At 39.3% G+C, this 27,996-nt stretch overlaps 1 protein-coding gene across 1 annotated transcript; it reads left to right on the top strand.

Moving 5' to 3' along the window:
• Window positions 1-10: 10 nt before the first annotated feature.
• On the top strand, window positions 11-27,996 carry CENPC (centromere protein C). Its single transcript, XM_066548096.1, has 19 exons — window positions 11-25; window positions 1,318-1,364; window positions 2,407-2,468; window positions 2,791-2,879; window positions 3,936-4,026; window positions 4,130-4,349; window positions 5,209-5,412; window positions 5,586-5,965; window positions 6,620-7,457; window positions 8,003-8,041; window positions 9,259-9,326; window positions 10,444-10,512; window positions 12,267-12,371; window positions 13,179-13,277; window positions 15,863-15,961; window positions 16,244-16,398; window positions 16,818-16,908; window positions 18,319-18,388; window positions 27,763-27,996. The coding sequence occupies exons 1-19, from the start codon at window positions 11-13 to the stop codon at window positions 27,803-27,805; spliced, it is 2,784 nt and encodes a 927-aa protein (XP_066404193.1). The 3' UTR covers window positions 27,806-27,996.

Raw genomic sequence — 27,996 nt, 5'->3', positions numbered from 1 at the left:
CCGGTCCGGGATGGCGCAGGCCTTGGTGAGAGAGCGCGGGAGCGGCCGCTCTGTGTGTCTCTGTATGTCCGCGTCTGTCTGCGTGTGTGTCTCTGTCTGTCTGTCTGGTTTGTTGTGGGCGTCGGCCGGGCCCGTCCGTAGCGAAGAGGCGCGGCCTTCGGCGCGCTCCTGAGGGGAGGGCCGGGGCCGATCTTCCTCTTCCCCCTGGGGAGAGCGAGGCTGGCATTGGGGTTCCGCGCTCACTCCGGGTCCGAGCGGTTGGCACAGACATTTGTGGGGCTGGTCTGGCGGGAGCCCCGTTTCCCTGAGCGCACCAGTGTCTGTGCCGGACCCCGTTCCCCTCAGGCTGCCTCGGGAGAGCCGACTTCCACGGAAGAGTGAGCGCATCAGGAGCAGGACATTTGTGCAGGCACGCTAGAATCGTGCTTAAGTTTTAAAATTCTTCATGTGTAGCGCGACACGAACACAATAATAAATGAACTGTTCAAGGCTCTTTTAGGTCCTTGATAGGAAATTTTAATTTCTTTAGTGCGCAGTGCATTGTGCTGCACTCTGCTGTGAAGGGAAGGGGGTTTAAGTTTATGTCCGATTGCGGATTGACTGCGGACTGTGCTTCTGTATAGTTTCTGAAGTAGTGTCTTTTGGTCAGTTGTTTTCCCTGTATCTTCCTTCTACCACTTTAAACTGATGTTGAAAATTTGCAGTGAAATCTATCCGTATAGAATTTGATTATTTTTGTTACCGGAAGTAATAGCCAAAGGGGAATCACAATGAATTGCAAAATACTGTCAATATGGCAAACTTCACAAAAACGTGCAGAATTCTCTTGTGTTAGGATTAGATACTCTCCACATTGCTAAATATTCTAAACTTACTCGAATCAGGAAGAGATTATAGTTGTTTTTCAGCTAAACGTTTACATTTTTTTGAGATGTTTTCCTGTCACATTTGTGAAGAATTGCACTCTGCTTTGCTGTTGAATTTTTTTTGCCCTTTATTCCCATTTTATCCACTACAACCATGCTGGTTCCCAGGTCAGCAGCTTTATTTGATTACACAGAGAATGTGCTGCTGCTTGAATTATTACTGCTCTAGTTGTGGTAAATGGCTGGAGTCCTGTCTGCTGTTCGAATGACCGGTTATACTTAGGTTTCAAGTGTATGAAGAGGCACTGTGGCATTCTAAGAAAAACAGTGCTGCACTAACTCCCACTCTCCCACTACTTCAAGATGTCTCGAGAATCCTCAAGATCTGCTTACTTGTTTTTCTGTCAGGTGTCATCATGCTTAGTAAAAATTGATTCTTATTTCTTCACAGAATCGTTTAAAAAAAGACTACAGAGCAAGATTCTGCCATGGAGGAGGGTAATTTACATTTAAACACCTATTCTTAGATTCTGGAAAATCTACCTGGATTTTTATTTTAGAGCTAAATGTCAAAACTACTTGATGTACCTTATTAAACTGATCATGTGATGTTTCACAAATTTCTTGTATTTCTTAGTGGTAAGAGAAGCAAGCTCTGTGGGGGGACAAGGCTCTGAGGTTTTCCTTTGCTGAGGCAGCAGGTTGTGGGTAGCTGTACCTAAGGTAGCCCTACCTGGGCTGCCTGAGTAGGGAAGCAGTGAGCTGTGCAAACATGTTGCCTTTCAAGGAGCAGGGAAATTAAACCCAGGCAGAGTTCCAGCGTATTTGGACCTTGCTGGTAAATGTTAGAGACGAGTTTGAGCATTTGCAGTGCTGTGATGTTCTTTACATGCGTGTTAGGAGTCTGTGAAGTTTTTGTTGCTGAAATTCATTTCTGGAAATGCATTTAATGAGCTTACCAAATGTACACAATTAGTTGTTTTTAAAGGTATATCATGATCATTATGGGAGTAAAACTCCATGGCTTTTCTGTTATTTTGGTTTTGATCAACATTTTCTGGCTGCTGAATCACTCACTTCTTTCCATTTGTGCTGGTTTGAAATAATAATCCAACCAGCTGAGCTGGTCACTTGCTTATGGATAGAATACCTCAGGCCTGGTTCTGACTGCATCACTGTGCAGGCAACATAGCTCCAGGTCTGATTTATACAAAAATTACTTGTTCAAGTGAGACTCTAGTCAGCCTAAAGCTCATTTACCTCAGGGCTGTTGCAGTAGTTGCATGTTTTCTTTAATGTAGAGAGAATTCTTCATTCTTATTATAATCTGTGGCAGTGAGGCTTTTTTTCCTGGAATTCCTACTTAGACAAATTTCTTTGCAGATATCTATGCATGGAAATGGTAGGTAAAAATGTATTAAAGTCTGAACTTGAAGAAATAATAACCTAAAATATTTAGAAGTAAAACTTTGCTATGTTAATATTTGGGTAAGAGCATTTGGCATTTTTGATTGAAAATATTTTTCTCTCTTCTTTCTAGAAATAAAATTGATCTACAGCCAGGTCAAAACGTACTGAAACTCATACAGGATTGTTTTGAAAGTAAGCTCTTATTTGGTGTTTTGCTTGATTTGCTGATAAAAGAAAATAATTATTTTCTTCCTTGTGTTATATTTAGTGGTAAGTACATAGAAATAAAAAATAGGGATAAAATAGATAAAAATAGTATTTCTCAGGGTTTTAAGAACAACCCCTTCTCAGCATTTTAGAACTGTGTCTTAGCTGTCTTATAATTCATTTCTCAAGCATCTGATTCCTTACTTGTTTGGATTTACATGACCTTAGTGAGCCTTAGAACTTGTTAAAATAAATAAAACCTGGACAATTCCAAGATTCCCATATTTACTGTTTTTTTTCTTCATAGGTTGCAGCAGTGATCTTACAATAAACTCTCCAAATAGCTCAACCTTTGTTTTGAAAAATGAGAAGAGGACTTCAATCCAGGGACAAAGGGTGAGTTCTGTCAGTGTCATAGTGTAGCACTGCATACAGGTTCAGGTGGGTACAAGATCAATTCTGTAGCATTTGGTTGTGTATGAGCACTGTAAAAGTATGTAGGCTACAATTTAATGATCTATGATAGTTGTTGAAAATGTGTGTTTTTGTTTAGTTTGTTGTGCTCTAATAGTAAATATTCTATAAGTAGAATTATTTAATAGATTTTTTTTTTCTTGGGTTTTTACTAATGAAAGCTTCTTCAGCCTTTTGTCCAGGATAGTTAAGTTTCTCATGGTCTGAGGCTGAAGCACGCTGCCTTATTACTGGTGGTGGGTATGGCTGTCTTGGACTCCACTGGAGTTGGTTGTGGTCACTTTGCCAAATATATATGGGCACAGTTCTTAGCTATCAGATGGCAGTAAAATTTAAAGGGGATTCATGTAGAAAAGCAGCTGGATAACTCCTGATAGTTATCTGTACAATAACTTCATATGTCTGTAACTTCGTTGATGAGTGGAAACAAGGTGAAGGCCTTGTTAATGTGCTGCCTGAGAGGATGATGCCAATAATCTAGAATGTATATTTAGTTTTAATATTTTGACTTTACTTTTTTATGTAGGATATTCTATTAATAGTAGGGTTTAGAAGAGGCAACCTTATAATGGTATTTGTTTAATTTAGTCTGATGTTAGAATATAATCTCAAATCAATTCTTGCTAAACCTCAGCCTGTCTTAGTAAAGGGTAATTAAACAGTTTAAATGAATTCATCCTAATGACAATAATAAGTAGTTTACCTCAAGATTAGCCAGATGTCTGGTTAAAGCTGCATGTAGATTTTTACTGTACACACTCTTTTACCTGTTGTTTGAAATTTACAGTTACTTTTAGAGTTTTACACCATAGAAAGTTGAAGTGTTTGGGTGAAATAGAACAGTGATTTGAATGAGTATGAATTAAGGGAAGAACATTAATTATATTCATGTTCTCTAGAAATGTATATTCCTGTTAAAATACTGTTGCTTTATCAAATATTTTACTTCATCTCATTATTTGTGACCAACTATGACAGCCCAAGGCAGGGTCAGCCAGCTCTGTGAAAAGAGCCCGTGAGACTGCAGAACCCTCACCTGCATCACTGCTAAAACCAGTCAGCAGCAGAGGTTGGTCACACTATTACTGAATTAAGGTTTTTAAAGTAACTATTTCTTGGGATTTTGTAAGATTTTAAGTAAAAGAATGAAACCTGTTCTATGTATATGGCAGGACTGTCATGTGAATCACACTTGAAGGCTGCAACACCTGATTATGTAGCTACTTCTAAAAAGACAGAGTCTTCTGTGTCTAAAAGTGAAAAAAAACAAACTTTGAAAGATGTTGAAGCACCATGCCAGTGTCCAGCTGTGTCTTTGGACCCCAAGAGTAATTGTGGGGCTGTTGGATCACCTCTTCCTGTGGAGGAAGCGAAAAGTTCTCCTGCAGTTAAGTAAGTAGAGCTGAACGTGGTTGTGGTGTCATATTCCAGGTGTGCCCTCCCCCTCAGGGTAAATTGAGTTTGGATTGTGAACTCATAAAAAATAATTGAAAGCTTTTTAGGAAGTTCTGTATCTGGGTTTAGAAAGGGCAGAATTATATTTTATTTAATTTTCTGGTGATAAGTGCAGTACCCAAGTGAAGGAAGCCTGTCAAAATAAATTTAAACTCTTTTTTCCAGGAAAGTATCAGCTTCTCAGATCATCTAGACTTCTTCAGTGAATCCTATTGACAGCGTTGACTTTAAAAGTTAACAAAAATATGTTAAAGCAGAAATGAGCAGTCATTGTTCCTCTCGCTCTGAATATACAGATGTTTTTTTCAAAGTAAAATAGCTTCAGTGGTGATTATTATCTCCTTGTTGGAAGAATTGAAGCTGAACTGCAGCACTGGCCAATGTCCTGGCCACAGTTCTGCTTTCCTAGAGGACTAAATCTCTGGGGTAGATCATAAAGATGGACTGACACTGATCCAATTCACTCCCATTGATGGAATGAGATTGGAAAGACAGTGCACCTATGACTAGGAAACCTGACAATTTCTCAAGCACATCCTCCTAAAATTAGGAATTTGTCTTGCTGAGCAGCCTTTACTTTGATCAAGAGTCACACGCTGACTCCATGTTGCCTGTGGGCACTTGCTACTATACTGGAAAGCCCTACTGCTCACCTGTGTTGCAGCAAGTTTCCAAAGGGAAGCTCGTTCATAGGAATTGAGATGCTGTCAGCAGGAGCATCTGTTCATCCTCACAATACTTTATTGTGCACTCAGGATTTATAGCAGCATATTTGAATGCTGTTTCTCATTTGTAGATTGCATTTTGATAAGTGGAGTACGCCAGCTGCAGCAAAGAGCCATGGGGAAGTGGAAAATTTGGAAGGACCGCAGCCTGGAAGAGATGAGCAGGTTGTTCCTGTGCAAGGAACAGAACGTGTTACTGCATTATCTGCCAGGACAGAGAAAACTTTCTCTTCAGCTGTCTTAGCAGCTGTAGCAACAAGAACACTTGGACAGAGGTTTGTATGGAGGCTGAATATGGAACATATGATGGATGAACTTTATAATAATTCTTTTGAGGAACATTCTGTACAGTGTCTAGGTGTGGGGAGTTACCACTAGATTTGGAAGACTGAAAGTCAATTTCCCCCCACCCTGATTGATATGAATGTTTTTTCCCTCCATTCTTTAGATATTCAACCTCCATATCACCACCATCACCTCGTCCTGTGAAATATCAAGAAATAGAAATAGAAAATGAATGTGAATTTTTAATTGATGAATCAGGTGGTGCATCTTTTACTTCTTGGATTTCAATACCCACTAAGAAGAAAAAATCAAAAAATGATGGCTCTGCAGCTCCCATTTCTAAACCTCAGCCCTCTGAAAAGGAGAAGACACAGAATAAGAAAGTCAAGAACAAGAAAGTACAGGGTAAAGCACTTACTAAACAGAAACTGGATCATCCAGATGTTGGAGCTTTTGACTTCAAAGAAACGTCAGTGTCAGATCCAATCCCTAATAGTGAAGAAAATGTCCTTACATCTCAAAGCCGAAAGAGTACTTGTGTGGGTAAGTTATTTAACAGCTCTTCAGACTTGACCTTGCAGGTCACATTACTGGATTATTTTCTGGTGGTTTATGAGAAAATTATAATGAAGTAGAGGATAGACATCAATAGATTTCGTTTTTGGTGTTTCAGCTGTGCAGTTAGATTTGGGTGAGACAGAGAGGCAGTGAGACAGTGTCTTCACTTTTTTGCTACATCCTTTGCCTTTCCTGTTAGAACATTAACGATTAAATTAGCAGTGTTGCCTTTTTGTATGAAGAGTCATAGAAAGTACGTGCCCAATAAGCTTTTGTTCCTCTTGCCATAGAAAGGCAGTTATATTTGGGCAGAAAGGGGATTGAGTTTTAGGAATTATTTGTGAAGAGTTTTGTAGCATGAAAAACACTGAAAACTGGAAAGCAGACTGAATGTAACATTTCTGCCCCCTTTTTTTATTAGGAGATACTGGAAGTACACCGAAAAGTTTTTTGTAGACTATAGTTTAGGGAAAGCCTTCTTCTAGCCAGTGGTGATAACACTGGTTTTGTGATACCTTTTTTTTTTTTTTTCCCTCCATTTTTATTCTTTGGGGTTTTTTTATGCATTCAAATGTTAACGTATATCTTCAGGTTTAATGGGAAAAGGTATTCATGTCCAAATATTTTGTGTATTGACAGGAAAGACTAAAATGGATGCACTTAGACAAGACTCTCCAAACCAGAAAAAGAACACATCCTGGAAACCAGAAGCTGAAGAACCGATGTGGCCTGGATTGGAAAAAGAACCATCTGATGAAGAGCAGTGTAAAATAAGTATGCCAAGTGAGGATTTACCTATGCCCTCATCTGGGCCTCAGAAAGACCAGACTGTGTCACTGAAAAAGTCTCTCAAGTCTTCCAAGAATCTGCAGTTGGCTTCTAAAGCTTCTCAGCATTTAGTTAAGAAGAAACAAACTGCTAAGCAGAAACTTCCAAAAGTCAAAGTAGCTAAGAGGGGGACAGTAACTCCAAGGAAAAAGCTTAAAATATCTGTCCAGAAAAGTAGTAATAAAAAGCCTCAGTTACAAAGAGAGGAGAGTTCTGACAGTGGACCTGGTGAAGAAGAGCTTGAAAGAGAGCCTGTAGAACTCAATGAAGTGTGCACCACATCTTTGCATCAGAAATTAGAGACTCCTGGGATTCAGAAGTTGACTAAGCCCAAGAAACCTAGAAAAGCATTACACACACCAGAGTCACCTGGTGATGCCAATAGCAGAACTCCTCTAAAAGCACTCCAGCATCCTGTGGAGAGTGTGAAGAATCCTGGAAAGAAATGGTCTGCCAAGTCTTCAGGGAAGATACCCAAAAAGATTCCACGTAGAACCAATAAAGCTCTTCACTCAAGCTCTGAAGGCTCTGAGTCTCAAACAGATTCTGACAGCTCTTCTGTACAGGACACCGCAAGGAAAAAACAGAAGTTACCAGATGTGAAAATAAAAAGTAACAAAAGAAAACATAACAGACAGCATGGACCACAGTAAGCTTTTTGTGTGATTCTTTACAAGTGTAGTATGTAACTTGGTAGATAATTAAATACATCTTGTCAACTTCTAAGCAGTGGTGGCCCAGTTCAAGTACATGGTAGTTTGAGGCTGGTTGAATAGTTAATAGAGAAACCAAGCAGTTTAATCAACATTCTTTTCTCAAAGCTCAGTGCCATACTTGGTGTCTCCTACATGAGGAAAATTGTTCTAGTTTTCTTGTGAGACTTGCAGAGCAGATCTAGTTTAACACAACCCCACCACCCACAGAATAACTTCACTGTCAAGTTGGTTCCTTTTTAAAGATAACTTTAGAAAATACAGCATTTAATTCTTCAGCTATATTTAGTTTGTCAATCTAAAGACTAAGTTCAAGTGGTTTAAAACCTGGTTGATAATCACTGATCTTTGCATTGCTTTTTAATTTTTTTTAATGTCTTCTTTATAGTTTTGTTCAGGACATAAAATTATTGACCTACAGGTTCCTTTCATTCAGTTTATTTAACACCAAATATAATAAGAGTGTTGTTTTCTTTTCTAGGGATTCCTTTGTAGCTGGGAAGGTTGTGAGTTGCCAAAGGTAATTTCCTGAGTTGTCTGAAAAAATGTTACTTTAATCCTACTTCTGCCCCAAGGAGACGCCCCAAGAGTGGGCAGCTGGTACAGCTGCTGTGTTCTGTGCCCTACTGGTGAAACACCAAGTAGAACAGCATTGTGATTCCTGCTTGAGGGGTTTAAATACTGTGCTAATACAGTTAATAAAGTAATACAATTTTTCTTCCTCTCATGAGTAGGGGGTCATAATAAGCTTATTGCCTTTGGGGATTTCCTTCCTTTGAGGCTTGCTTCCACATCAGTGTGTAATTTTTGAACAGAAAGATCAGTGCTCCTAGAACTAATGACAGCTGCAGTAATAAAATTGATGTCAAGTAGGGTATAGAGCTCAAACTACAATCCAAACTCTTTGTGCATGTACATAGGCATGTATCTTCCCCTTTCATGAGATGGAAACTTAATAACGAAGCAAACAGGAGTGGCGGTCTGTGAATTTATTAAATTCTTATGCAGTCATTGTACTGAAAATGTTGGGGACTTTATTTCTAAGGGGAACTTACTGCAGACTGACTTGGACAAATTTGCAGTGTAGATTTGCTAACCTAGGTAATTGAAATGCACCTTTTGGAGTTGAGGTGGATAACAGCTGAACTTCATTGGCACAGTAAAAGCAGTGAAGCACAGCCTCAGATGGGAGAATGAAGGTCAAGGGTGCTGATTCTAAGGTTGTAGAAGTTCTGTGACAAGTGGCTTGATTGCTAGAGAATCTCTGTTGGAGTTATATGTGTAAATTGTTGCCATTTTATGGGGAGGATTTTATGACAGGCTACATTTATTTTCCTGTCCTTTCCTTAGAGTATGCAAAACACTCTTTAAAGCTCTTTTAATTATAAATTATCTTTTATAATTATGGTATATGGAATATTGTTAAAGTAATGCTACAAAAGTGGCGAGAAGATCTGTTCTGGAATGGAGAAAAAAGGTTTAGGAAACCTCTTTAGAGAGGAGGTGTGAACACTAATTGTCTGCCTGATGACTGAGTAGGGGAGTAGTTCATGAACTTCTGACCTATGATTTTTAAGGAGTAGTCATTTGCTTCAGTGTGTAATTGGTATAGACTTGTTTAAAAGCAAAATAGAACCCAGCCCACATGATCTGAAGAAAACTTGAATTTGCTGTTCTTGGTAGTGCTGTAATGTTCCTTTGACATGTTCAAGCAGGTGTATTTTTTTTCCTTTGCAGTGGGCCTGTTCTAGAACATGGACTTACTTCCAGCACTAAGTCTCCTGAGCAGGATGATATATCTTCAGGTAATGTTTGAACTTTATAATTCCTTGCATTTTATGTATAAGCTTCTTATAAACTGTGACTGACAGTTCAGTAATTTCTGTTGTATTCAGCTTGTCCAGAAGAAGAAATGCAGATTTTATTGGCTGTGGTTACGTTTCTATCCAAGTGTGTGGTACAGCATGCCAGCTTTATCTGGTTAGCTTTGGGAGAACGTAACCCTCCATGTTTTGGCATCATGCATACCAGGATAAAGTTATTCTTTCTAAAATACTTTGAACAAAATTTTCAGGCTCAGTTTGTACCAGTTTGATGTGTTCCCATGTGATGGTCCTGTATGCAGTCACTTCAAGTAAATCTGAGCCAAATTACAGCATTGATGAAGTCATGGCCTGTTCTCCAAAGAATACTTGGGTGTTTTTTTGGGGGAGGGGTTGTTTGTTTTGTTTGTTTTTTTTGTTTCTGGGGGCTTTTTTGTTTGCTTTGTTGTGTTAGGTTTTTTTTGGTTTTGTTTTGGGGTTTTGTTTGTTTGTTTGTTTGTTTTTGTTAGTTGTTTGGTTTGGTTTTGTGTTTGGGGGTTTTTGTGTGGACAGGGTTATTATTATTTGTTTGGTTTCAGTTTTAAAGTTCACTGCACAAGTTCCACATGTTGTCGTAATGAACATGAGCCCTGGAGATACAAAGTCTTTTCCTTAGTGCGTCAGAGCCAGATGTGGATGTCATTAGTCCATGCAATGCTTTTTTCAGATACCTACTTTTGTGTGTGTGCTGGTAAAAAATTTGTTCTGAAGTTAGGTTTCAGTGATATAAATCCAAATGACCTTGCATTTTGATCAATAAAATTATGTGTATACTTTATGATTTGTCAGTGTTCACTTTATCAAGAGGGATAGGTCTGAGGAGTATTTACTTGAATGTATGGTTTTCAAGTAATTTTAAAGTTTACTCTGTTTAACACTAATTACAGATACTGTTCATCTACACTGGATTTAATATATGTTTATAGCAAAAGGTGTTGGTGGAAGCACTATCCTTGGGACTTCCGTTTGTGTTACTTTTGGCTGCTTCTAGTTGGCATATTGAATAAAAGTCAGGAATAATCAATGCCTTTGGTGATGGGGTTTTTGAATGTGTTTTCAGATAATTCTGAAGACTTGAATTACAAATTAAGACATCTGTTGTCAGACGAAATAGCAAAGCATAAAATAGGTAAGAGTATTTTAAAATATAATGTAAGTGTGTAAATGCAAGTGCATTTTCAACTTAATTTAAATGTTACTGAAGGAGACACAGACAAACACCTAGAAATGGGTTCATCTGTTCATAAGTATTTACAGATGGGGTTTGTTATTTCTTCAGACCTTCAGCCCTTCCCCTTATTTGAAAGTTATTTTGTAAAACTTCTAGTGTTTCTCTTTTTGTTGCTCCATTCAACAGTTATCTTTTTAACTGCCACACTTTGGTTTTTCATAGTATTGTGTTAAGGAAACTTTCAGATCTGACCATCCAGGAGCCACTCTGGCAGTCACACTCCCACCACCACAGACTTAAAGTCCTGGGACTGAAACCCCTTTACAGTGGGTGGCTCCAGTGCCCTGACAGGTGCCCCATTTGACTCTGTACACAGCCAGATTTCCTTCCTGGCTTGCCTCTGAGTTTCTCATAGCAGAGTCTCAGACCTCTGGTTCCTTTAAGTAATTTAATGGTGTAGCAACAAAATAACAGCTTAAACTGGAACCAAGGACTATCTGGGCTTTTATACCCTCACATTGTGTGCTCGACAGTCTGGGGAGCTGCTGGTCCTTCCAGCTGAGTCCTCAGCTCCTGCTGTGTGCCTGAGTGTCCGGACACTGGGCTGGGCCACAGGTCCCTGTGCCCATTGTGGTTCAAAGGGTCAGCATCAGCTCATGACCTCTTGCCTGAGGCTCTCCTGCAGAGCTCAGTCTCTGGCTGGCACTGCAGCTCCACACCCAGCTGTGTGCACTGAATATATTCCTAAAAAACTGAGTCAGCACAAACTCTTACTGTACAGTGAGAACAGTAAGAGTTTGAATTGTTTTCATGCAGTAAAACTGAGGGTGCAAATAACCTGCCTTCTGTGGTGGTCTGAGTCTGGATAGGATGGAACAATGGTCATGCAGTCAGTTGTAGTCCCATGCTTGTCTGTTTACATTGTGGGTGTTCTTTTATTGGCTTCATTATTATTTTATGCACAACACTTTAGTTGTCTACCTTCAAAAACTGTTTCAGCAACTGTTTCATATTTACCATTTTTAACATTTAAATATTCTTGATTAATTTGCTTTGAGATATTAAGGGGCTTTTACTCTTCCTACAAACACTAAAATATCATACTGTATTCATATATGGCAGCTTACACAACTTCAGAGTTGAGACTATGTGATTAGTACACGTGAAGATAAATATCTGACAAATCCTGGAAATGTGTGGTTTCTTTTTGCAAAAGTGCTGCTCTTCTGGACCCTGGAAACAGGACTTCTGAATCTGGAAGAGAAGGATGTACTTAGGCAGTCTCTGTTACCCTCCCCTTCCCATAACTGAGGCAGTGCCTTTTCATGGTTGCTAATGAAATCCCCCAGATTCAGGCAGGATTCTTAGTCTTTGTTGAGAAATTTGTCTTCACAGATGTAGCATGTTTGCTGTTCTTGAGCTTGAGCTCCTAATATCTGTGTATCAGTGATTCACTAACATATAGAGAATGAAATCTAATGTCAAGTCAGGGTGGTAGTTGTGTAAGAAAAAGGAGGGTGAAATACTGATTTATGCAAAAGAGGGCATTTGATAATACTTGAATCCTATTTTCTTGTCATGATAGCAATGTGATAAAATATCAGCTGGGAAGGGCTGACCTGCTTGTGGTACAGAACAAGAGGAAATAATACTTAATATTTTCTGTTTCTGAATTTTCCTTTCATACTTAATGACTTCATCCTTGAAATCAGTAATGCCTTCCAACACTCCTAATGTTCGTCGGACAAAAAGGATACGGCTGAGACCTCTGGAATACTGGAGAGGCGAGCGTGTAAACTATACTATGAAGCCTTCAGGTATTAGTTCCAAAATACCAATATTTGCTCCCTTCTGACAAAGCAGAATAGAAAAATCTGAGTTGATCTTGTGCTGTGCAAGCCTTGAGATACTTACTATTGGGTAACTTTTTAAAAATGATTATTTGTGGTCTCCAGTTACTTAGTCATCTCTCCATGTAGTTTTCTTCTCTTCTGATACTCCTGTGTCAGCTGAAAATAATATCAGTGGAGCATGTTAAGTACTTTTGCCTTCTCTGTTGAGGGAAGAACAGAAGAGTTTCTCTGTACTAGTGGGTTTTTTATGTCAGAGATTGTGTGTGATACTGGAAAAAGAGACAATCTGCTGGATCATTCATTGGAGCATTTCTTTTTGTGTAAGGATTGTTTTAGAGAGCAGATACCATAACATTTTATAGTCTCAGTGTTAAATACCCTAAGTGAGAAAATATATCTTGTTCTCAGTAATTTTTTTGCTGACAATTCAGCCTAGTTTAGTCCTTTCCTAATTAAATAGTTCACTCAAAATAGTATTTTTTGTGTCTGTAAAAGTGATATTTTATCTTAAAAAATTATTTGCATGTCATGGCTTTCTGAAATGTTCGACTGAAATTTGATAAAATAATTTTCAAAATGTCTCAAGTTGCATTGCACTCCAAAGTACTTTATGTTAAAAAGTTTTTTTTGTTCTGGCTTTCTAAAGTGATCTGAAAAGTTCAGCATCAAGGAAGTCTATTCTCAATTGAAATGCTGATTGGTTGTGCAAGTTTGCATTCTTATAAATTTACTATGAGTTAGTGGACTTTGTTTAACTTCCTTTTGTTTCAGGAGGGCTTGTGATTAGTGGACTCGTGCATCCAGAAACAGAATCTCCCAGGAAGAGTAAAAGGAGGAAGGATTGTCCCAAGCAGAAAACAGGTAAAACAGGTAGGAACAAAGACTTTTTTCCTTTGGATACTTTAAAAAGTCTCTTTAATCAAATGCTCTACTGCTCTAAGATTTTTCTCCCGTAATCACTCAGTTCTCTCTCTCTTTATACCATAATTTATTAATGTGATCTGATGAGGAAAAACCTGCTCCAACTGGATCTATAGCAATGCTGTACATTGTTGTAGTAAAATTGTTCACTTTTCAGCGTAAGAAAGGAAGAAATGCTAGACATACCTAGAAGTGCTGTTGTGCCTTTAAAGCAGGGGCTGAAGAGACTAAACTGTACTCATTTTGTGTTCAGATCATGATGCTAGTGTGCATGGTTAAGGTATAAAAACTTGTAGCTCTTTTGCTGAAGCCTGTAATACATCTAAAAATGCAGCAGAGAGTGTTAGTAGGGCTTCAAGCTATTGTAGTTTAAATGCAAAACCACAACACAATAGGTGAAGAGAGCTTTAAGAACAGTGCATAAAATGGTTAAAAGTGGGCAATAAAGCAATGTTTAAGCAAACCTAGACTCTCTGGCCAGTATATAATAAACATGTGAATAGTGTTCAAAAAAGAGAGTCAAAGTCCAAAAGACAGATTATTTTTGCTGTGCTCTCTGGAAAATGTTGTAATGCTATAGAGCCTTTCTTTATGGGGACTGTCTAGAGCTTTTGTTTGAAGCTGAAACATTTCTCTTTGAAGTTATAGAACCATTAAAACAAGTGCTAACAAACATGGAAAATGCCATATGGATCTAGTACTAAACTAATCAGGACTGACATAATCATCAGAGAAATAAGGAAGAAAACAATCACTGTTGGTACCAATTTCTGATTTTACATGTGTTTCATGTAAGTTTTATTCCTTACCTCAAAAAGAAAGTGGTAGGACTAGAGAAGGCTTAGGGAAAGCTCATCAAAAACCTAAAAGGACTTCCTGTAGTGAATTCTCCTCAACCCTGAAGAGAGTACTATGGAGGCCTCTAAGGAAGAGGTCTAAAACACCTCTGAAATCATGAGTGACATAGAGAAGGGGAAATAGAAGTAAATGGTCTCGTTGGGGTTTTCTGCTTGTTTTTTTAAACACAAGAATAGAAGGTATAGAGGGAAGACAGTGAGAGCTGGGTTATTCAGCAAAATAAGGTGGCCATTCTCACTGTGTGCTTCCTGCCCGGAATATTATGCATAAAAGTATTTATGTAGTTTCAAGGCAAGAACCAGATACATTAACTGGAGAGTTAATAGTTCTAAATAAAGTGTGGGAACTCCAGGTTAGAGGTGGAAAGTATTCAATTGAATATATTATATTGAGTATATTATTACAGCATTTTGAGGAATGGAAGGAGTACCTGCTTTGGGCCACTGATGGGAGACAGGACCCTGGTATAGATCAATATTTGGTCTAAGTACAGTTTATATTGTAATATAAATCACTTGCAGCCCATGAGATCCTGAGCTGGTAGTGACTGTTCATATTGTATCTTACAAGAACTATTGGCTGCTTGAAGTGCCTTTGAACTGTCTTCCAGAAGTGATTGATTTCCTCTGTGGCAGACATTCATCCTCAGAGATAGTCTTTCACTTACATCCTTGGGTCTTAGTGATGCATGTAAGGCCTGTCAGCCAAGTAGAATTTCTAGCACAAATTCTTAAATGTTATTGATACAATAAAAATTCTGGTTTTATAGCTATAGCGTTGTACCTGTTGCTGCTTCTTTTTATAGAGAAATGGTTATGTTGGAACAAAGCTGTTCAAACATAGTAACTTTCTTCCTCCCCCTGATAGTCTTACTGTAAGAGTATTTAAGCTGCCATCGGTGCCTACAAAGTGCTATAGCTTGCCTTTAGCATGCTTCTTCTGTCTGTGTTTAAAGAAATTTCCTGTGCACTGTAGAGCTAAAATTGTCTGCTTAAGAGAATTCTGCAAGAGAGCTTTGGGATATTTATTCTGCCGTGAACATTCTAAAGCATCTCTTTTCTGTTTGAGAAGCATAGTGTTGTCATCAATTCTTAGGATATTTCTTTCTCTGGAAAAGTCCTTTTTATTATAGCAATAGTTCTCAGATTTACAACTTAGAGTGAGATTCTGTAGTGGTATTTCTTGAGAAAAGGAAAATTGGACATGTGCTTATCTTTGAACGCTTTCTCTCTTAAGTCCCCTGATGCCTATCAACAATACGTTGAGCAAAACCACCTGTTCTTCACTCTTCATCATGTATTTCATATTCTCTCAGCATCTGTTGCTAGAAAAACACATCTCTCAAAACATACAGTTTAGTTTTGAATAAATACTGTTGTTAATAGCATAGGATAAATGGTTGGCATTTCCCCAGGAAATTCCTTAGGATTTAGAGAGTTTCATTTATAACACACAGAAATTATTTCAATGAAAAAGATATTTTCAAAGAATTGTTATGGATGGTTTTCTTTATTTGAAGGAAGAGTGTTCCTTCTGTTTAGTCACTTATTAAAGGAAATTTCGTTACTTAAATGTGTGACATTGGAATTGTGGAAAAGTTGTGGTTAAATTATTAACTTCTTGAAATCTATATTGATTACTTTTTTGGTCTTGTTTTGGTTTCTTTGTATCCTCAGATAGAGGAGAGATACCTGCAAGTTTGGACCACAGCTTAGCTGATGCATCGAAGCCAGTCATTGTACTGGACCCAGTTACAAATAAGGAAGTGCATCTAGGTGAGTTGATGGCTGGGACCAAGGGACTTCCTGAATTATGTAGACTTATGAGAAAAAAAAATGTTCATGCCACATTGTGCATAAAAAGGTGAGGATCTGAAATACTCATTTCTCTTCTGGAGAAAGTTCTGAGGGAGACATAAGAAATGTCATAATTTTTCAGCTAAATGTTGAGTCTGGCTTTTGGAGGTGTTGCACTGAAACAATATCTATTGCACTGAGCTTGTAACAAGACTAATTGTGTGGTAGCATTAATGCTAATCTCCTTAACATTTTTTGTAGATTGTATAAACACTGCAGACAGTCAAACGTACTTCTTCAAAGATGAAGCAGTAGAAATACACAAAAATTTGAATACGTCTCTTTTTGCAACTGGTAGATTGATTCTGAAACCATATAAAGAAAAGGGGCACCAGTTTGTCGACATGGATACAATAGTAAGTGTGCTTTTTAAAAGTTTTTTATGAAATGGACTCTGTAAACAGAAGATCTGTTGGAGTGCTTGGAAATAATATATGAAGTTGAGAGGTCTGCCCCACCCCCCAAAACAAATGAACATTAATGAATTGCTTACTGAAGGTTCTTTGCATGCATATTGCCTTGCTTTGCTTTGTATTAAATCTGTATGTCCATCTGCTCCTACTTTGTAAATCTTGCAGACAAGATAGAAATATCAGAAAAATAAAACTGGACCCCATCCCCCTTTTGAACATCTTATTTTTCATCATTATGGGGAAAAGAGATTGCAGCTCTGCTGGCTGATTTGGGTTTTTATCTTTGTTATGTGTGTGCAAGTGTTTTCTTGGATATGTTCCTTAAATGGTGCTAACCTTAGAACCCTTTGGCTTCCATTAAGGCTTTCCATATTATCCATGGCAAAGTTATTGTGACATTACATAACACATCGTATTACCTGACTGCAGGGGACTGCTTCTATGTTCCAGCAGGTGAGTGTGTGTGTTTGTTGGGAGGTGCAGGAGCCTAAATCAGCATGCTAGGAATCAAATCCAAACAGAATGACTGAATAGACAATGGGACAGTACGGGGTGAGGAAGAATGGAATGTGACACAACACTGGACATGGGTTGAAGATCTAATGGTTGAATGCAGGGATACACATACCTCTTGTTTATGTGAGTTGGCCTCAAAGTTTTGATGACACTACCAAGTTCTAAGAGTAAATTTTTCTTGGTTTTTTGGTTCTGTCACTAGCTGTAGTGTTGAGGAAACATCACAGACAGCTTAATGTTACTAGTAATTAATATAATCGTTTCTGTTACCATATGCTTTCTGCTTTTTTCCTATTTAAAATTATGAAAATCCATTTGGATCAGTTGACCATATTTTGTGCTTTGTGCTCGTATATAGAAGGTTCAGCTATCTTGTTGAATAGGTTGTAACTTCATATGTTTTCTTGAGAATTTAAAGACCTGATTTTGTCCTTCTGATATAAAAGTGGCATGAATTCCATATGGGAGGCTGTTCATCAGTGGGTTAAGACACTAGTCTAGAGAGTCGAAGTAGTGTTAAAGCAGGCTGTACATGAAGCTGTAGAGAGCTTTTGTACAGCTTTCTTGTGAAGAGGCTTATCTTTAGTAAGTGAGGAATTAGCCCATTTTTTCCCTGTTAACTTTTCAGCACAGTGTCCTGGCTAAACAGTCGTTACTTAGTTAATGCTTGATGCTTTGAAGCTGTTTTTTGGTGTTACAATCTTAAAAGTCTAGTGGGTCTGCAGAGACAATTTTGTCATTTGGTTTTTGGGAAAGCAGATTATATAAAATGCTGAAAGTTTTGTATGACCATAAGGATCTACACTTCATTCTTCCCTGCTTCCTGATGGCTGCTCTCAGTATGGCTGGATGGGCAATGCAGTGTTTGTGGCAGGTGATCCCTGTAATTCACTGTGTGGCCGTATATGAATGTAAGGATGTTGTTCATTCCCAGTGTTCAGGGCCTATTAGATAATTCTGTTTTGTGGTCATGTTAGTATGCAAAACTCAAATGAAGATCTGCAGATAAGTTTCCATGTGCAGTTTTTATTGATAGTTTCTATAGGAATAAATTAAAGTAAATTCAGTCACCTTAAAGTTTTATTGTGGGTTTTGAGAGCTGAGAACTCATGCCTGTTACATTCTTCTCAGTAAAAATCTTGTAAGCACAGATGAAAGTAAATGATATTAGGTGTATTCCTTGTCGTCTCTTTAAAATGCACTGACCTGCCTGTAAGAGTGGCATCCTAGATTAAGAGCTAATATTCCTTCTGTTAAAATATATTAAATGGAATTATACTTCGCTGACAGGAGAGGACTTAAAAAATTGCCAGTGGATCCTAAGGAAAACTTTGTTTTTCTTTGTAGGAAATGGATATAACATACGAAATCTTCTGAATGAAGAAAGTGTTCTTCTCTTCACACAACTCAAAGACAGGTGAAGAACTTTCTGCAAAGAAGTTTGCTTAAACACTTGTCAAATTTTTGTATGTTCTGAAGTATTTTTTACGTACAAAAATGTTTGAGCGGGCCCACCCTAACATTACAAATGAATACAGAGCAGCTGAAATCAAGATAAGAAGAGTTGAGGGAAAAAACCCCGAAGAATGTTGGTAGTTTGCTGTCAAAGTGAAATGACATACCAAAGGGCCTTGCTCTGCATCAGTTACTGTTCTTGTGCCATCCAGTGACAAAAAGATAAAAGTATGAAATGTGTGGGTGTATTTGTTGTTCCAAATTGTATCAATATGCTTAATCTCCCTAAAGATGCTTAGCACTTGAAAAAACGTTGGCATCCTCAGCTAACATCTGATAGATAGTCTTAACGACTGCCTGGTACAACCTGCTTAGAATAATCTCTGTTTAAATGACAAACCTGCTGTTTGTATTTCAGTAATTGTTGTCTAGGAGATGGGCTGCTGCAAGGCTGCTGTGCTGGGGTCCAGCTGCCTTCTCATATGTTAACGACAGGCAACCCTTCCTTGTCTGGCAGCTGGATGATTAGTGCCTCCAATCTGAATAGGAAAATAGGAGCTCTTAAGAAGGAGCTTATCAGTTGTGTCTTTTGCGTGGAAGCTATGGCTTGATTAGCTCTGAACATTGTTGATAGCTTTATTTTGTGTAACAGTGATAGGTCATTGCCAAATGTATTACTTTAATATCTCCTTTTGATTTGCTTGCTGTGTTCCTGGATAATAATGAGGACCATTGGGAAAGCTGTAATTATACTGTATACTCCAGAAGCCAAGTCTAGACAGCAGATGGTATACATAGCATTTGTCTCCCAAGCTCTTCGAGGTTCCTTCTGGCTGAAGATAAGGATAAACTACAGCTCTTCTCATATGCTGCTTTCTATCTCTGGTCATTGCTATCCTTGAAGAGAAGGAGATAAGGAAAATTGAATTGGAATCGTGAACTCTTAAGGACTTGAGGATTGAGCACTAACCTTGTAACCAGTCTTGGCCATGATCTTTATGCTAAATCTAGAGTATACATTAAAGTAGGAAAGAGGAATTGGCTTTCAGCTCTCAGCTAATTTCCTGTGTCTGTGAAAGGTCTTGGACACCAAGATTACCATGCCTCTGTGAAAGATCCTTTGGATTGGGGAATTTGAGCTAATACTTTGTCATTCTCTTTCAAGCAGTAGTTCCTATGGTTAGTGCATATGTAGACTGACAGTGGAAATACTTGGTAGAAGTTGTGTGCTATCTTTTCATTCACTGCTAAGTCACACGTAGCTCTGAGAAGATTAAACAGGAGCATGCATATTGCTATTTAGTTCTGTCTTGAAACAAACTATTCACTTTCAGAGTTCAGACTACACAGAAAGTCTTTTTTTTCCCAGCCTCAAATTTTGTAAGCAGTTTAAGAGTTAAAATGAAAAAAGTCATTTAGTCACTAGGTATAAATTTGATGTTGGCAGCTTTTCTAAATTTTGGGCTTGGGTTGGTCTCTTCAAGGTCAGCAAGATTCAAATCTTGTGCTGGAGCCATACCAGCTACCAGATGGGCACACATGCTGTCTCACTGCTTGAGGGAATCCCACCCACTAAAACATTTAGTTTTTAAGTCTTTCAGCTCCTCAGGCCTACAGAGATCTGGAACTTTGCCACTTGGAAAAAGTACAGGGCTAGGATTAAACCTAAGACTCTGCTTCTAACCCAAGCAGGTCTCCCAGCAGTCAGGCCATGGATGTGACAGTCTCTGATCCCAGCAGCAAATTGGTTCCAGTTAAAAATGAGAACAAGAAAACTTTTCAGTTGTGTTAATAGCCAGAGAGTTCTGAACAAAAATGCCCTTTTCTGTGTTACCTGTCTGCAGATTGGGTAGCAGAAGGATGGATACTTAAGGGGGGGTTAGTGTAGGTAACTTATGTGTATGGGCTTACAGGGCTGTCGCTTGCCAGGGATGTGTTTTCATTTGGTGAGCTGGGATGAGAAGTGATGACAAGGTCATATCAGGCACAGATGTGTCTTTGCCCCCTGCAACTTGGCAGCAAGATTGTGAGGAGGTTTTCTTTTGAGTCAAGAGAAATAGTTCTTCAGGATGCTTTCTAAGGCAGATTTAATGTGTACAGACCTTTTCCTGACACAGGCTGGAAAGTGCAGATGTTCAAATGCAGGTTTCAGGTCAGCATGCCTGTTTGTGTTTTTCTTATTCTATGGCTGAGAGTGTCAAGGAGAACAGAGCAGATTTGGTAAAGTATGTCACTTTTTAGGCTGGATGGCTTTGTTGCTCTCTGACTGGTTGGTTTCTTGAAAGGCATATCCTGTGTAGTTTGCAGAGAACATTTTGCAGCTGGACTATATCTGAATATGTTTGTGGTTTGCTTTTTTTAAGAAGCAATATCAGATTTGTTAAAGTGGAATACTGCTCTGGTTTAGCAACAGTTCTCTTATTTGTCAGTAGATGGGGCTTCAAGCACAGCTCTTAGTCCTTTGCTGGCCTCTGCACTCATTAGGGTCTGGTTTTTGAAAGGCAGGAAGATCAGTGTGTTAGAGGTGGAGATAAATTTAGTTGAATTCTCTTGCAAGGAGATGTAAATCAGTTGCCATTCACAGTAGGACTTAACTACTGAAGGTTGCTAAGTTCATTCAGTTACATGGATGTTGTACTTGTTGCAGCCACTTGCACAAAATTGTTCTTTAAAACATTAGTACACAGCAGGACCTGGATTGTTCACTGTTGGTCTGGATTGCATTTCAAATTTTTTTCTTCAACTCGGCACTTGTTAGAAATTTGCTGCTGTGTCATTAGCCTAAATATAGTGTGAGGAGGTGCAGGAGAATCTTCTGAGTGCCAGGACTCCTATGGCTGCTGAGTTCTGCAGTGTGTCAATCAATAATCAGTTGCTAGTCAGAAGCCGCAGCTGATGTTTCACCTCTGCCTGGTCTTGTTTTGGTTCCTGCTTCCTACATTTTTGTGTACAGCAGGCCAAATAGGATATTGCAAAGAAATAAGCCTTTTCTGAAATGTGACAAGTTAGTGTTCTTCCTGCAAACATGTGATTCTTTTTGCCAGCCTGTTTTCTGCTCTGCTGAGTAATTTCACTTCCACTGGCTACTGTGGTTTAGCCAGGTGTTTGTGGCGCTAGGCTGAAGTTGGTTAACCAGTGTTACCCATTGTGGAGTGAAGTTGGGATCTTTGTCTTGAAGAAGACAAAATGTGAGATACACTTACTGTTCCTGGAGGATACATACTGATATCTTAGTGGGTATCTCTGTTTTTCGGTATTTGAAGTCATTGCTTTCTATCAGCAGTAATTGAGAGAGCTGGAAACAAAAGCCAAGTCACATATTTCACCTTTATGTTAATAGGTTCATGTATTCTATAGCAGGTACTATGGTAACATCCAGGGGCTTCTTTTAAGAGGCTTAACTGAGAAGTCACGACACAATAAAAAGCCACAGATTTGAAGGCTGTGGCTCCCTTCAAAAAAATTACAGGTTAGTAGGTTCTTTTGCAAATCTATCTTTTTGTAGTTTTTTTTGGTTGGAAAGCTGTTCCTGTTTTTTAAACAAAGCTTTTTGAAGCTTAAATTAACAGAAGAGTGATTGCAGAACAGTCAGATGTGTATGCACATCCATATTTGTACAGCTCTGTAAATCTAAAATAGGAGATTGTGAGCTGAGTAATTACAGACAAAATAAACAGGACCAATAAAACAAACTGTTGAGGCACATGTACAGCATCTTCTATTTTGCAAGTGCACAACTAAATTGGTTATCTGCAGATGATTTTAAATTAACATTTGGGGAATGCAATAAACCTAAAGAGCTATTTCCTCATTTCATAACAGTTGAAAAGGCATTTCAGCATGAAGGAATATTTCTTGTATTTCTACTGCTGTATAGACTCTGCATGATGTCTTTTGTAATACAGGATTTACTTTAAGTGGTGATTGATTGCAGGTGATACATCTAACTGAAGAGCATGGGCCATGCCTCTTTAATGCTATTGACAGCTGTTATAACTGAATATCTTAGTTCTTCCAAGCTGGTACATTTCCTTGGCAGAATCCTGTCACTTCACAAATACAGTCAGAAGAGATCTCAAAGGCAAACCTTTTGGCTTGCATGGATGAGCTTCAGTTAGGATTTGACAACCAAAGTGAGTCCTATGGTCCAGTTCTAAGATGAAAACATGGTTGATTATCAGTCAGAACAGTGGGCTGCTGTTAGGAAACAAATATGTTAAAAGGTTTGTCTGCAGAGCTGCTTAGTGTTTTTAAGCCCACTCATAAAGCTCCTGTTCTGATCTGCTTCATTTGAGCTTCTGTGTCCCAGTAAAGGTACAACACAAATGGTTGTAAAACCACAGGTACTTTGCATTCCTGCAGTCCTGTTTGGAGCACAAGAGCAACAATGATTGAAACAAGGAGCTGGAAGAAACAAAGTGTTTACTTTGTCAGCTCGATTGCGAGATGCAAGTCTAAAAATGTTCACAGAAATAAATATTAATATCTAGAATAAGTTTATTAAATGGGTATGATAGCTGTTAACACACATTGTTTCATTTAGCTTATTAAATTTTTTCACTGTGATGGTGTTTAAAGATGCCTTTTCCTGTGTTTTCAGTATCTATCTGAAATGAGAATTGACCAAGATGGCAGATGCATGGTAACGCTGTGAGGGTGTCTTCTGGAGTCAACGTGCTGTAAAGAGGGGAGGGGAAAGGAGTGATAGGAGAGGTGTGAACGTCATGAAGAGCTCTATGTTAGTGCTCAGAGGTGTTACAGACTTACTGTTCTAGGTTATGCAAGGTATTTTCAGTGAAGCTCAATAACTTTGAAAATATTGATAAGGGAAAGGTTTTTTGGTGTTGGGGCCACAAGGGCACAGCTGTCTCTGCTGGTAACCCACGCTCCTGGTTTGGGATTCTAGTAGTGCTCAGATCACCTGCATTTGAGAACATTATGTTATCTCATCTAAAACTACAGGGTTCAGCTAATGAGCATGATTTATAATCCACCTAAGAAGAGGCCTGAATTGAATGAATTTTACCCTTTCTTTATGTTAGCAATACTTTTGTGTTGTAGTACAGTGGGGGTAATTACAAGAATTGAAAGTTAATTACAAAAAAGTTTTTTTCAAACACTATCTGGACTTGAAATTTTATTGCTGACAAAGAGGGGGCTCCCCTAGGATGTAGTAGCCTATTCACTGAAGAAACTGAGCACTTCTCCTATATTTCGGTTAGTGTCAAGTGAGCTCTGAGGCTAATTAATCAAAACAAATTCACAATTAAGCCCAGGAAGGAAGACTAATTAAGTAGACAGTTAAGAAAAGTGCTGAAGAAGGGAGCAACCTTAAGGGGAAAGTATGAGACTCCCAGTACTGGCCCATGAAGGACAATTAAGTGATAATTGCAGAGGCCTTTTTGCATCTAGCAAATGCTGTCTGCCTTTCATTATGGCTGATTTTCTTAGTAGAAGCAGACATTTGCCTGATGAGCAGCTAAGCTCTACTACACACTTTTAAGGTAATTCACAGGTAAAGCAGAGAGGTTGCTACAGCTATAAATTAGAACTCAGCTCCCAGACTTGAACAGTATTTTAGATAGTGAAAAAGCCCCACTGTGTTTTAAAGACAAACTAAATGTTTGCTTTATTTCCCTCTTCATTTTGTGGCATACCAAGTCCATGTTAGCATCCTGTTTAACCTTTCAGACAAATTACACTGAGTGAACTATCAGAATTTAGAATAGCTTCATTTTGTTCAGTTGCTCACCCCACTGCAACTCACAGAATCATTACCTTGTCATGAAATGGCTTCTGCTGCTGATGATCTTGTATTGGGTTTGTATGGCCGGGTTTTGATAGTGGTGGGGGGTGGTTACTGGGATGGCTTCTGTGGGAAGCCAGTAGCAGCTTCCCTGTGTCTGACAGAGCCAATGCCAGACTGCTCCAGTGCCAACCTGCCACTGGCCAAGGCTGAGCCAGCTGAGTTGGTGGTAACTACTCCGTGGTAAGGTTTAAGAATGAAAAAATGTTACTGTGCAGAAGTAATTATTGCCAGAGAAGAGAGGAGTGAGGATATATGAGAGGAACAGCGCTGCCCACACCCAGGTCAGTGCAGAAGGAGCCGGGATGAGATCCAGGCACTGGAGCTGAGATTCCCCTGCAGCCTGTGACAGTCATGGGTGAGTGATCTCTCCCTGTCCTCATCTCAACCCAGGAGCCTTTCCCTGTATTTCCTCTCGCCTGTCCAGCTGAGTGAGGAGAGTGATAGAGCAGCTTTGATGGGCACCTGGCATCCAGCCAGGGTCAGCTCACAGTCCTGCACTCATGCTGCATGATGCATTTGTGGGTTTTGCTAGAAAAAAAAGAGGAGGAACCTACAACACTGGTATTGTTTTAACTGAAAATATTTAAAATTTTCTTTTGAAGAACTTTTAAAGTTAGCAGAGCTAATCTCTGATGAGATGCTGAGGCATTTAGATGAGGTGCAAGCCCCAGATTTCCTGCATTCCTTCTTGCTTGTTTCCATTGAACTGTGATGCTAATGAAATACAAAACCTCTCTTAATTTATTTGATTTAGCATGGGCTATAGATTTGCATAAGTGTTCCCTTTTTTTCCCACCTCATATCTGGAACTTGAATTATTACAGAAATTAAAGTGGAGAGGTCACCTCAAGTATATATTGAAATGTTGATAATAATTTCCTTTTTTTCATTAAATTCCATGTTAACACTATGCCACTGTGATGTTCTGTGTCTTTATAAGCAAGTTGGCAGTTGTCTTCTTGAAGTATCTGCCCCAAGTTCACTTTTGTCTCCTTTTTTTTCTTCCTTCTCTTGGAACAGGCTGCAGGATGAGGCATTCACCTGCTGCTGTTTCAGCTCAGCTGTTTCATCAAGTTTCAATCTGCTCCTTCATTTTTTGTCTTGCTGCCTAAACTAATTTTCTGCCCTATTTGGATGCATTTTCCTTACCAAAGCTTTCTTTGCTGTCTTTTTCCCACTTGTGAAGATTGAATAATTTTTTAGCTCAGTTCCAGGTGTTTGAATTATTTCAGAGGTGGTTTTGTGCCTGAAGGTTCCTTTGCTACCTCTCCTGCAAGTTTTGTACAGGGCCTGGCATAGCTTCCAATTTCACCCTCAGAGAGGTGATGCAAAGCTTTCTTTGGCCTCTGTTCTTTGAAGGACTTTTGTGTAGTTTTAATCCCAAGAAGGTTGGCTTAGGATGTCACTGGCAAGGTGTTTGTATTGTCATCATCTGCTGTTTTCCTGGCTGCAGAAGCAGAACTGAGACTGCTTCAGGCCCACTTGGTTGCCCTTGAACCTCATCCATCTGCTGAGGCTGGCTCTGCAGTGCTGTAAGAATCCATCCTAGCACTGTTCCCCATGGCCAGACTTACCCTGGAGCACCGTAGTATTGTGCTGTTTGCTCCTCTTAGAGCACTAATTCAGCGTGCTGGTGACTTCCTTTGCCTTGGCACAATCTTGATGTATGTCTGCCATCAGTTAGGCACCATGCCATACCCTGATTTTGTGTTGGCAGGCTAGTCCAGGCATTCACCTGCTCTTACATCTTCATTCCTCTTGCCAGTGGGAATGCCGCCTGGCACCAGCTGGTTTTGGCACAGAGGTATGCCCACTGCTGCATGTGTGGGTGTGGATCTCTCATGTGCCCTCTCACACCCACTTGCTGCTTGGCTTTTCTGGTAAATTCCAGGAGAAAGTAATCTTCCAGGTTTTTAGTGTTTCTGCAGCGTCTAAGGAGCCTAGACTGAAAGAGATGTGTTGGGTGGCCCCTCAGGATCAGCTTCATACATTTCTCTTGGAGATGGAGCTGAGACCTGGCCAAGCACCTGTGACAGAGCCTTCCATGTGGAACAGTTCTGTGCACAGATTTCAGATCCCATCATCTCTGTTTTGCCATTCTTAGTGCCGTGGGTGGGAGTGTGTGTTTGCAAAGCACATCAGAGTGTTGGTGTGCACACTTGGCATCCTCATTCTTCTTGCTATGGTTACTGCAGAGAGGTCAAGAGGTACAGAAGAGATCAGGAAACACAGGCTTGTGTGAGTGGCAAGTGCTTATCTGAATCCAGGACAGCCAGCTCTTGGTGGTCATGCTTGAGCAGAAGTGTTGGATCAAATGACTTCCAGAGGTCCCCTCTGCCCTCAGACATCCTGTGGAGTTGCAACCTGCTCTTCTATAAGTTTAGTTCACGCTTTTGTTGGGAAGTTGGAACCTGTGCTGTGGAAGCTGCTCTTCTATAAGTTTAGTTCACACTTTTGTTGGGAAGACCCTTATTTCTGTACCCCTCAAGTGGAGACCAGTCTTTCGTGTCACACCAGTATTGCCACCAGAGTGTGGGGTGTGCCTGAGCCTCAGCCACTGCCAAAAGGCAAACCACTGCCATCTCTTTCTCCATACTAAACGACAAAACAGGCACATTAAGTAGAGTCACAAGTGTCAGCTTTAACCTCGCCTTTCTGTCTTTGCTCTAAAGGAGTCCCTCTAGGGCAGACACATACCTTGGTTTGATGAGAAGCCCACTGCTCAGCTGGGGTGAATTAGCTAGCACTTTTCTGCACATATACCCCATAACATTTTACTGTATTTGGATAGTGGCTTATTATTTTCACCTGCAGGTCTTAACAGCATTCTTTATTCTGTGCATGGGCTTTAAACCAGTTGAAAATTTGGCATCTTGCATAGTCCAGGCTATCAAGTGTCTGCTTTTGCCATCTAACTCTACATGTGGAGTAGCAGTGCTCAGCTGTCACTTGATGTGGGGAATTGCATCAGTTATTATTCTCTCAGCAAGCATTTTAGTTCCTAGTTATTTTCCCTACTGTCAGCAGCTTTTTGTCACCTTTGGAACTGCGGACCAGAGATTGTGAACCATTTGTGTGAACCCAAGTTAAAGGGAATTCAAATGCACACAAGATCTTTATAAAAATAACAAGAAACTTACATGAACATTAACTACTGAGGCCTCTTGGTCCTTCACAAGATACAATTTGTATTTGAAATAGCTTAGGAGAATTCCTGGAGAGCAAGTGTCAGTGCCACAACCAGGTGTGGCTTTGACAGCTCCAGGTTTTGCACAGATGAACACATTTGTCAGAGACCACTATTAGTGAAATTAAATTAGGCTAATGTGCTCTTTTGAGCATAATTGAAATAATACTAATGTTTTTATTGATTTGCCACTGGAGTAGGTGAATGTTGTGATGTCCTTGCTGCTGTGAGTACAATTTGCAGTTGTTCCACTTTACTGTCTTGTAACTCCCCAGTATTATGGCACAGGTAGGTTAACTGTATTAATTTGAACTAATTGCTGGGTTTTTTTATAATTTAGAGGAAGAGCAAGAAATATGTTGATGGACACCTCTTCCCCATAACTTTACCTGCAAATTGAAGATCATCTAATGCAGAGGAGTTCTAAAGAACATTGAACATTTTCATCGGACACCCCAGTTTTAGGGGCATGTTGTTTCATTGATCTTAAAGATCTTTCTTCAGTGTAAATGGTAAATACATAGTTTGTTATGAATTTTCTTTTGTATCAATAAATATTAAGTAATGCAAATCA

Source organism: Molothrus aeneus, chromosome 4 (assembly GCF_037042795.1).
Source record: "Molothrus aeneus isolate 106 chromosome 4, BPBGC_Maene_1.0, whole genome shotgun sequence".
NCBI lineage: Eukaryota > Metazoa > Chordata > Aves > Passeriformes > Icteridae > Molothrus > Molothrus aeneus.
Note: the sequence above shows the minus strand (reverse complement) of the source record. Positions and strands in the feature narration are given on the sequence as shown.

Excerpts from the sequence above, each read along its gene's own strand:
- CENPC (XM_066548096.1), top strand. Across the intron at positions 5,413-5,585 it reads ACAAGAACACTTGGACAGAG|ATATTCAACCTCCATATCAC; the intron begins GTTTGTATGGAG and ends TCCATTCTTTAG. Across the intron at positions 16,909-18,318 it reads CTGCTTCTATGTTCCAGCAG|GAAATGGATATAACATACGA; the intron begins GTGAGTGTGTGT and ends TTTTCTTTGTAG.